Genomic DNA, 12,058 nt, shown 5'->3' with positions numbered 1-12,058 from the left:
TACCAGGGAGTCTATGCTGGATTACTTTCATGGTAAATGCAATCTCATTCAATCTTAATCTTGCGGTTAAGAGAGAAGCAACACACACACACACACACACACACACACACACACACACGGGAGAAGATACAATGATGATGGAGCTGAGAGAGGTTTGAAGGTGTTTGCATGGCTGAATGAACTCTCATGGAATGTCTGCTGCCACCAGAAGCTGAAAGAGCAAGGTGTAGATTCTCTTCTAGAACTTCCTGATACACTTTGATTTTGGCACAGAATACAAATTTCAGATTTCTGACTTCCAGAATTGTTATCAAATAAAAATCCACAGTTTTAAACCATCAAGTTTGTGGTCATTATTTTCAGAATCCATAGGAAATTAACACAATGGGCTTAAGATAGTGTTTATATTTAGAAAAGGTAATGAATGAAAGGCATCATTTCCTGCAGATATAAATAATAAAAACATTAACATGGATGTGGAAATCTTAAGAAAGTAGGGCATCAAACACATAACTAAATTGTTTAATCAGGGATAATTATAAAATTTAAACATGAAAGTAAAAATGAAGCAATAAAATACGATAATAATATACTAGTTTATTAATGTTATGTATAATGGTAAGAATTTAAGACAATATTTAATTTTCATGAATATTTTGTCATAAATGTAGAGAATCTCATGTCTAGTTTGCAGATGAGAAAGTTTACAAAGGTTCCAAAATTATAATCTCTCCATAGAAAAAGTAATAAAATGAAAATTACTGAAAATATTATCCAGAAATACATAACAGCACAGTGGAAACTAATAGCATATTATGAAAAAAAGCATAGATGATTAAATAAATGTATTTTTCCCTCTAGTAAAAGTGAAGTAAATTTAGTGAAAATGTTTATATGCATCAAGGATGATGAAAAAACATTTCTATATGCACTTTGTTGGAAAAACATTGTACCTATCTCAGATCCTAAAATTGGGAATAATTATAGTATCTTACAAACCCAATTAAACCAATTGAAGATTGAAGAAGAAAAGTGAAGGTAGAAGATTCAGGTAAACAATAATTAAATAGTATAGCACATAACTTAACATACAGGTAAGTGGTCCACCTGAAAGCACACATAATCCCCTGGTGCCTAAAATATTTCCCTGTTTGACATTTCCCCACATTCATTTACACATAACTCCTCTTGAGGTTTCCTTATTCCAAACTGAAATCTATATAAGAAAATGATTCTTCAAAAGTAATTGAATCCCATCACCTTTAAAAAACATATTATTTTTAGTTGTTGATAGGACTTCAATTTTACTTACTTATGTGTTGTACTGAGAATCAAACCCAGTGCCTCACACATGCTCGGCAAGCACTCCGCCACTGAGCTATAACCCCAGCCCAGATCCTATTACCTTTCTGAGAGCTTCTTTCACATCCTTGTTCCTCAGGCTGTAGATCAGGGGATTCAGCATGGGGATCACCACAGTGTAGAACACTGTGGCCACTTTGTCAGCATCCCGACTGTGGCCTAGACTGGGCTGGCAATAAATGAACAGAATTGTTCCATGAAAGACAACTAAGACTGTGAGGTGGGAGGCACAGGTGGAAAAGGCTTTGTGCCTCCCCTCTGCAGAGCGCATCTTCAGGATGGTGATGAGAACGAACAGGTAGGAGGTGAGGATGATGGTGATAGTAATGACCTCATTCACAGTGGGCACAATTAATACCATGAGTTCATTAACAGACACATCAGAGCAAGCAAGAGAAAGGATAGGTGGTAGATCACAAAAGAAATGATCAACCACATTTGATGTATAGGATGGGATTTCAAGAGCTAAACACAAGTGAATCAGAGAACATACCATTCCACAGAGGTAGCAACTGGAAACAAGGCCCATACGAAGCTTCTGAGACATGGTAACCATGTAAAGGAGAGGGTTGCAGATGGCCAAAAAGCGGTCATAAGCCATAACTGCCAAGAGGAAGACCTCAGTGACCACACATGTACAAAAGAAGTAGAGTTGCACGAAGCACCCTAGGAAAGAGATGGCTTTGTCCTTGCTGAAGATGCTGGCCAACATCTTTGGCACGATTGTTGTGGAATAGCAAAAATCTACAAAGGACAAGTGACTGAGGAAAAAGTACATGGGCGTGTCAAGTCGGGAGCTCAGCTGAATCAGAGCAATCATGCCCAGGTTGGCCAACACGGTGACTCCATAGATGAGAAGGAACATCAGCGGGAGAAGGACTCTCAGCTCCGGGACATCTGATAATCCAAGGAGAATGAATTCTGTCATGGGGGTGCAGTTCTTCCCCACCATTACTCCCTGAGTCAGGTTGGGAAGATATTACGTTTTGTATTTTTTTTCTGGAAAGAGAATAAAAAGGAAAAAAAAGTCTATATTAGCATCAGAAAAATTTAGTGTGTGTGTATATATCATTGATCTCAGAATATTTATGAAGATAACAAAACATAACTACCAAGCAATTTAAAAGTTAAGCATCTTAGTGAGTATTACTGATTTAAATTAATTTATTCATCATGAGCACTTGATATTTATTTCCACCTTTTTTCTACCAAAGTAGGTTCAGGTGATCTACTAAGTTATGTCATTCCATGGACTTTCATCTTACAACTACATAGAAATTAAACCCTGTTCCCTGTAATACTTGGTTAGTTGCATCTAAGAGATTCACAGACAACATGACCTTGTGTAATATACACTATTTTTTGATTTGATTTGTCATAACATTCCTTTTTTAAGTGAGGTGATTTACAGCTACTATATAAAAACATGACAGATTTGAGGGATTACAGGAAGATAGATCATTTAAGTACAGAAATATGTAGAATGAATAAACAATAAAAGGAACCCTGAAAATCATAGGAACTTTACTTACAAAATTGACAGTTATTTCATTAATTAAGGTTCAATATTTCTGATTACTCATAAAGATGAATACCTGTGTAAACTTACCTGGAAATAACTAGGCAATATGCATCTGAAGTCTTAATCCAGAAAATAAGAAAAGATAAGATATTGTTTTGTTTAAAAGTACTATTATTTTTAGAAATCGTTCAGGTCTATTAAAAGGAGAGACAGAGAGAGAGACACAGACAGATATAAGACAAATTCTACCATTCACTACTCTATCTTTCATACATTCGATGCTTGATGTTACACAGAAAATCATTCCCATCAACTGCCTCTCAAAACTATAAGGTAAACACATTGTATAAATTAACTTCACAGAGAAACAGTTCACATAAACAGTCTATAAATATAAGAGAGATGCGGTTAACATATTTAAATTATCTTTTATCAGAAAATATTCTATTTTCCTTCTTCAAATAACCAGAATCTAGTTTTGGCTATCACACTTGAAGTACCAGCTTTTCTTCCTTGATACTGAGGATGGTAAGTGAATAGTATAAGGTTAGAGATTTATACTATATGTAACCCCCTGGGAAATGGGTCTCTTGAGTAAAATTGTTATTAATATCTATGGTTTAACAAAATACAAATGGCACAAAAGTCATGTGATGTAAGCTATGAAATATAATTAATCTCTGTGGAATTGGCTGAGTATTTCATTAAACTACTTTAATTGAAGATATAACTGTTTAATATCAAACATGCTTCCTTTCAGAATCCATAGTTCTTTGTGGAATTGTATAACTGCATATCAAATATATGATTAGAGTTTATGCTTCCATTCTGAAGGAACAGGTATATTTCTTATAAACATTCACTTTCTTATAATATTATACAAATCCCATGGTTTCCAGTTGGTGGAGTGCCTTAAGCCACACCAAATTTCCTTCAAATAGTAGAAAGATAATGAACCTACTAATAAGAAAATTCTAATTAACAATCACACTATGTGTCTGAAGCTATTCTAAGTCATGAGATACAAGTATTACCATTCTGGTGTCTGGTTTGGCACTTCATAGCTGAACATGAAGAAAGCACAGGACCAGAGCTGGTGTAGAGACTTCATTCTTCCTAGTGGCTGTCCAATGCTGGAAGGCATCCAGGTGAATGCTGCTAGGTGTGCTGCCCTTCACACTTGATAAGGATAAGCGAGGCACCTGTTCTACTTGTCGTTATGTATCGCTGGATGTCCATTTGGGTTTTCAAGGTGTGTGTGATGCAAAAGCTGTTTCAGATAAATATATTGAGATATTTTCAACTCCTGTACAGTATATTTCTAAAGTTGATCTGCCGAAAATTGCACACAAAACAAACACAGTTTGTTTTTCTACTCAAGCACCTATTTTATTTTTCACATTTTAAAAAAGGAAAGTTTATATCAACTAAGAGTAGGGTAAATTATCATCTTGACTAAAATTCTGAAGGCCAAAATAAAAGGGGGGATAACCTGAAATATTGTTATATCGGGGTTAATTCTTACATCTTCTTTGTATATACCATAAACTCATCTAATAATTTTTGACCTTTTTCCACTTCTCACATTTCCTACTACTGGCATCTAGTGTTCAGAAGCTAGGGGTGCAGCTCAGCATCCTCTAATTCAATTTACAGGAAGTAGTGGCCCCCCCAAAAAATTGTCCCATGTAAAACATCAATGGCTTTAAGAACGACAAGCCCTACTATCTGTGTCATGATTCTTCCTTTCAATAATTTCTATTTTACTTTTTAAAGCTTTTTCTGGATGAGAATGTGTGTGTGTGTGTGTGTGTGTGTGTGTTATTTCTGCTTGTCTCTGACCTGTTATTGTTCATCTTGGAGACTTTTGTTTTTTTATTTCTTTTTGTTTTTGATTAATTTCAGAAAAAAAAATTAGCCCCATTCCTACATATATTTCCTCTGCCCTGACCTCCTTATCTTGAAGGAAAACCCCATTATTTCTAATTATAGTTATTTTGATTCCTTGGTGTTACTTACTGCACTGCCTTCAGGTGTGGTCTTTACTCTGGTGATTTATTCCTTCTTTTTCTCAGTGTTACCTATCAGGATTGAGCTGGGCCTCTACTTAGTTGACATGGTGATTCTCTCAGTTGTATGTATCAGCTTGACATGAGTATAGGCATCTTGCTCAAAATTGCTGACGTATTCATCAGGTAACACTGGCATGCATTTTAAACAGTAGAAAATGATTGAGATATTCAGCAGAACATTCGGTGATAATCACTGAAGTCTTGAATTTTCCTTAACTTATGTTTAATATATTAATAGTAATTTTTTTTGAGGAATCCTAGCTATACTCTGATTGGCAGTAGATCACATTTGTCTAGTTTAGCATATGAACCTTTTTTGTCCTACCATGGAGAGTGACTTCTGCCACCCAAGACATGCTCTGTCTTTAAGCACCTAATGAATTGGATTGGACTCTGCAATTTTATGTTTAACTGCCTCTTTCATCAATCTTTCTGCACCTTCCACCATTTATGGCTAGTTCTTACACACCAGATTTCATTTTTATGAAATAATCAATGAGCTAGCAAGGAGCTTAAAAAAACTGATGAAAGAGAAGGAACCTTCCATAGGGGAAATCCTGAGCATCCACTTATGTGTATGTGGAGGGGGAGAACTAAATGACCGATCCTGGAGGCCTGCCATAGTAGTACAGGGACACTCTATGTTTGGAGAGCATCAGGGATGATACTCTGTCATTGTTGACAGAAATTTGTCTAAACTAATGTGGTAAGGAAGGGCTGTAATTTACTGCCATTATTGAATGGCCATTGTTGAAGTGTGTACATTTCGTTACTGATGCAAAACTAAATACAGAGGCAAGAACAAAATGGATGGAGGAGAAATTACAGCTACAAACAGATGTACATTGTTCCACATTCCTTCTGGCCTCCAAGTTGACAGAACAGATGTAGAAGAATCAGAATTCTGGTTTGGAGATGTTAACCTGTGGATTTGTCAGGCTAGGAGGGAAAATGATAGAAGTAACAAGTGAAAGCAAGTGTCTAGTGACCTGAGTGAGATGGAAAGAAATGGTATTCTTAGAAGCAAGAAAGTGTGGACTGGGAAGATTCTCTGTCTTATGAACCAAACTTTTCATCTCAACAGTGGTTGTAATGGAAGACAAAAGCTCAGACAGAAGACAGGTCACAACCTGCAACAACCACCATGCAAGAAACCTTACTCATTCAATAGCAATCATCAGTAGAATTGTTAGACACTGCAAAATTGTGCAACATCTTACTAATGAGAGTCTGCCTGCCTGAATGGTGAGTACAGTCACAAGTCAGGAGAAGATATCATGAGGGAAAATATCTATGAATAATTCTTGCTTTATTTAAAAAGCCTATGTGTTTCCACCTCTATAACAATTTGTGAATGATCTCCTGATGTTTTGAAATAGTGCATTCTGTACATGGTTATTAAAATTTGTTTTTCTTTCACCTATGCATTGTGACCCTAAATCCCCAAATGATGGTACTATCACCCTCTGGGGCTGATAAATTCTTGAGTGCAGGGTACTCCACAATGGGAGTAGTGCCTTCATCAAACAGGCCTGAAGATCTCCCTGGAAACTTCCGCCTTGAGAAGACACTGAAAATAGTTGTCTAGAACAGAAAGGGGCTGTCCCCAGACACTGAATCTCACAGTGCCTAAATATTAGACTTCAATCCTCTAGAACTCTAAAAAATAAATTTTTGTTGTTTATATGACAACAGTTCTATGGTATTTTGTTATACCAGCTCAAGTTGAACAATAAAAGGGTGAAAACATTGTTTGAAATATTCTGAAATTTAGGCAAAAGGGATGAATGTGGCTTGCCAGTAACCTGATGGTAAAAATTTTCTACCCAACTAACCCATCTCTTTCTCAGATATTCACTTTAATTGTCATATTTAGAGGCCAATTCAAGCTTCATATCGGCCCCTATCGTTAGATACAGTGGGTTTGAAATAAGAGAAATTAAAGACTTATGAAAGGATGACCAAAAGTATCATAAACTGGTTTGATATTAAAATTCATCTCCCTGAAATTGATGAGTTTCAAAATGTATATGTGAGACTATTATTATTGGATTCATAACCAAAACAGAAACTTGAGCAGATGGTTCACATTGGCTCATTTTTATCCATTTTACTCTTTTTAATTTGTTTTAATTAGTTACACATGAGAGTGGAATGCATTTAACACATCATACAAAGATGGAGTTTAATTTCTCATTCTTCTGGTTGTACATGATGTAGAGTTACATCGGTCATGAAGTTATGAAATCATATATTTACATAAGTTAATAATGCCCAATTCTTTCAAACTTGGGATTCTAACAGTCTGTGGAACACAGCACCAAAGGCATGAATCTATTACAGTCTGTCTAGTCCAGTCCTCATTCTTCCCTTTTTCTCTTGATCTCTCTTAAGCACATTCTTCTTTCATGTCAATCAATGACTGATGGCAAATATTGTTGAAATGAGAACAATATTGGTTATTGGGTTGATAGGGTTAATGGTATAATTTTTTTCTCTGCTCACCTTTAATGCTATAACTGTTAAATATAAGAATTCAAAAGATATGGCATAATGTAATACATAATCTACTTCAATCTTCTTTTACAAAAAAGAAAGATAATCTAGATTGTTCATAATGTCCCTTCCACATACCACATTCTGTCACTATGAATTATGATTCTATTCCACGTAATCCCATGTGGTGTTTAAAAAAAAATTGAAAAAAACATTAGTCACTTTATTGTTTTACAGAAAGATCAAGAACTGCAGAGCACAGCAAAATAAGGGGGTTGACAAGTTTTTGACAATCCAGCCTACCAGTATCCTGGCTACAATTGTTTTATAGTATCTGAGATCAGGAGAGGACAGGTGACTGAAAAAAGATACAGTAATGTGTGAAATTGGGAATCCAGTCCAATAAAATTACCATTACTTGGTTTGCAGTGAGATAAAGGAGATCAACAATGAGAAATGTGCCAAATAGTGTCTCTTTAATCCAAGGTTTCTTAAGAAGTCCCAAGAGAAGAAATTTACTCACGGAAAACCAATTTTCCCTTCATTTTTATTTATTCCTCTGAAACGCTAAAGACATGAAGTAGAAATTTCTATACTGAATTTTCATTTTTTCTTGATAATTGCAAAACTATTTCATTATGTGATATTCTTTATTTTCAGAAAATGGCTGGGTTACTCAACTTTTTGTTATGGTAATTCCATAGCAGAGGTAATTAACATTAAGGGGAAGATTTTACTTTAGCTCAGGGTTTGGGGTTTTTATTCCATAGTCATTTGGCCCCTTTGTTTTGGGCCTGTGGAGAAGCAGTATTTTGTGGTGGGAATGAGGATCAAAGGAATCTGCTCACCTCAAGGCAGCTAGGAAGCCATAAAGGCAAGAAAAAAGAAGAGCTAGGGTCCCAATGTCCCAATACATTTTTCTTTTTATATTACTGGAAGTAGGCCCCAGCTCTTAAAGGATCCAGTACTTCCCAATAGCACCTGGATCCTCTTAAAGGATCCAGTACTTCCCAATAGCACCATGGACTGAAGACCAAGTTTTTGCACATGGGCCTTGGAGGATGCTTACCCCAGCCACCAAAAGCACCAATAAAATTGTATATCCACTAATATTACATATCTATGAAATTCTGAATTTGTGTAAGAAGTCAGTCAATATGACGATGTTTCAAAGTGTTTGACCTTCTGAAACTCACACTACCTACTTGGCATCATCACTACTCTTCTGTCTAGTGGGAAAAGAGAGAGAGAGAGAGAAAGTACAATCTTTCTGTACAGACATAAACACATATTTATACCTCCGATTTCCATACAAAAAATAAATAAATGTATGTCTCTACCCAAAGAAATGCATAAGAATATTCACAATAACATTTATGGTTATAGTAAAAAAGAAAACAATTCAATTCCTACCAAGAATGCAGTGTTTTTAAAAATAGTATATTTGTGTAAAGGAATATTTTACAATAATGAGAACTGCCTTAAATGCAGCCTGTACATATGAAGTAGTCAAATGAAGTTAAAGACAGGGATGTTAAACACATTGAAAGAGGGAGAACATTCATTGGTGGCTGTACAGGATAGATTAGTGTGCGCAAAAAAACATATACTGCCAGTATATATACTAAATTATAGTATGCAAAAATTATTTTGGAAAAATAATAAATCTTGGTGGTTTTTGTGAAAACATCATACCATCATGCATTATTTAAAAAAGAGTCTTATTGTACATGTGAACTAAGTTAGCAGAAATAAACCTTGAAACATACTCATTACTGGTTGTTGAATATCTAGAGCCTAACATTAAAATGTTTTAAAACACACATGTACTGATTCATTACTCATGAAAATATCTGCACTAATGACTCTGCTAATGTAGAGACACTCACATGGAATGAGATATACAAACGTGAGAAAGGACCAGTGTGCAGTGGAGACCGTGCATTGAATTGAGGGCAGTTGGTGTGGATGTGAGGAGGAATCGGACAATGATTAATGAAAGAAGTAGCCTGTGGACTACCATATGTCTAAACTGTAGTTCAGGAGGTGGTCTCAGAAATGAAGAAGCAGGCGGACAATGCAAGGGACCCAGAAGCCACCAAGTAGGGAATGCATTTCAGTTTCAGTACATGTCTGGTTTCACCAACAGCCAGTATGGTTATGAGAGCCATGAAGGAGACTGTTAAATAAGGTCCTTGTCCATTTCTGACACTGAGTAATTTTGTGACAAGGGAAAAGAATTAAAAGTTCAGTCTTTGCTGAATTCGTTTCGGTATTCTCAGGAGAAAATACTCACACAAGAGTATTTGTAATAAGCTGTTATAGAAAGTAGTATTAATCTAATTAATTATGTTTGAATAAAACAAAGAAGTGGTGGCAGTGGCTTAGGAGATTTAACTCCCCACAGTCACTATATGGAAATAAAATGTGATCTACTTATCATTCAGGCATCAGAGATAAGGACAGACAGACTTTCTCACCTTGGGTAAGTCTCTGAGTGGCTATGCTTAAGAGTAATAGAAAAATATGACTTGATTTTCCAATGAGGAATCATGTCTTGACAGATGTGTAAGTGACTAGTTTCATACTTTCATACTCAAGTAAGTAAACCCCTCAGTGTAATGACCAATGATGATTTTCCTGATAGACCTGTGTGAGTTTGACTGACTTCATTTGTTATTTGAATAAGAGCTGTAGAACTTTCACTTGCTCATATTTTAGAAGTCCTCTCCTTTACAAAATCATTCTTCAAGGAATGTGGTACATAGTTTCTTTTACTTTTATTCAAATATTAATAGAAGCAACACATTGTAAATGCCAGTGTATGCCAACTACCAGTCATTGTGCTAAGTCTAAAGTCAAAGACTCGGGAAATTATATATAAATTTGGAAGCAAAGATAATCATGTTCTTATGTTAGCCCTTTTAAAGTTTTTTTTTTTTTTAATATGTTAATGCTTCCTATCAGTGACACTTGTATTTGTGTAGGCTATTTTCTGAGGGCAAGGAACACAATGTTCGAAAATAAATTAGGTTATGCCTTATAATAACATTTTTCATGTATGCATAAAAAGCAATCCCTAATTTATCATTCCCTTATTGACTTTTATAAAATATTATTACAAGAACCAAGAAGAATGGACAGTGGAAATTGTTCAACATTAAGTCATTTTTCTCTTTTGAGAATCACCAATAACCCTCAGATGAAAGTGATTCTATTCCCTGCATTTCTAGTTGTTTATCTCATTATTCTCCTGGCAAATCTTGGAATGGTCATGTTAATTAGAGTGGATCCCCAGCTTCACACTCCAATGTACTTTTTCCTCAGCCACCTCTCTTTCTGTGACCTCTGCTATTCCACAGCAGTAGGACCCAAGATGCTGGTGGACATATTGTCCAAGAACAAATCAATTTCTTTCCTTGGTTGTGCAGTGCAGTTCTTGACCTACTGTACCTTTGAAGATTCTGAGTGTGTGCTGCTGGCAGTGAAGGCCTTTGATAGGTACAAGGCCATCAGCAACCCCTTGCACTATGCAGTAGACATGTCCACTAAGGTGTGTTCACTGCTCATGGCTGGAGTTTACTTTATAGGCCTGGCAGATGCTTTGATACACACGACATTAACATTCCACTTATGTTTCTGTGGGTCTAAGGAGATTAATCACTTCTTCTGTGATGTCCAGCCTCTCTGTTACTCTCTTGCTCTGACACACAAGTCAATGAGTTAGTGATATTCACCATTTTTGGATTCATTGAACTGAGTACCATTTGTGGAGTCCTGGTCTCTTATGTCTACATCATCTCATCAGTCGTAAAGATCCGCTCTGCTGAAAGGAGGCTCAAGGGTTTCTCCACCTGTGCCTCCCACTTAACTGTAGTTGTAATTTTCCAGGGCACTATGCTTTTCACGAATTTTCAACCAAGTTCTGTCTACTCTCTAGATGAAGACAAAATGACCTCACTGTTCTACACCCTTGTGACTCCCATGCTGAATCCTCTGATTTATAGCCTATGGAACAAAGATGTGAAAGAGAGCATAAAAAAAACTGAAAAATAAAATTTTCTTTTAAGAAACATCCTACAAATACATACTATACAGAAATTTATAATCATGTTTTCTTCAAAACACATATCATGTGAAGTCATCACTAATATCTTATCATAATATTAATTTTATTGAATTGTCACCTGCCAATAGTTTCTAGATAATGAAATATCCTATACTTCACTATGTGACTTCAATTTAAATATTATACTCTTTAGGTTTGGAAAACTTTTCAGTCTGTGTTTCAGTGTACTAAAGTGTCATTCGTTTTGCATAGATTTATGCATTAATAATTATTCTGAGAGTTATTGAGTTTTCAGTGTGTGCCTTTTGCCTTGATTTTCATGGCAAAATAATCTCAATGCAAACGAGCTATATTTTGTATTGGAAATTAGAAACGGTAATTAACTTAACTTACAAGTAATTCACATTGAACTGTAGCATGCCAAGAAGTCCAATGGTTAGCTATTCTATTTAAAAGCAAATGTCTAAATCCAGACTTCTGTGAAGAAATGATTCCTTGGAATGGAGATGATGAGTTTCAGATCTAAGCAATGAATAG

General features: G+C 35.6%; 1 protein-coding gene and 1 pseudogene across 1 annotated transcript; one reads left to right on the top strand and one right to left on the bottom strand.

The window, feature by feature from the left end:
• Positions 1-1,378: 1,378 nt before the first annotated feature.
• LOC143390451 (olfactory receptor 5L1-like) lies at positions 1,379-2,314 on the bottom strand. Its single transcript, XM_076842837.2, has one exon. The coding sequence runs from the start codon at positions 2,312-2,314 to the stop codon at positions 1,379-1,381; it is 936 nt and encodes a 311-aa protein (XP_076698952.1).
• Positions 2,315-10,588: 8,274 nt separating this feature from the next.
• Positions 10,589-11,508, top strand: LOC143391730 (olfactory receptor 5W2-like; annotated as a pseudogene).
• Positions 11,509-12,058: the final 550 nt, after the last annotated feature.

This window comes from Callospermophilus lateralis, chromosome 2 (genome assembly GCF_048772815.1).
Source record: "Callospermophilus lateralis isolate mCalLat2 chromosome 2, mCalLat2.hap1, whole genome shotgun sequence".
Lineage (NCBI taxonomy): Eukaryota > Metazoa > Chordata > Mammalia > Rodentia > Sciuridae > Callospermophilus > Callospermophilus lateralis.
Note: the sequence above shows the minus strand (reverse complement) of the source record. Positions and strands in the feature narration are given on the sequence as shown.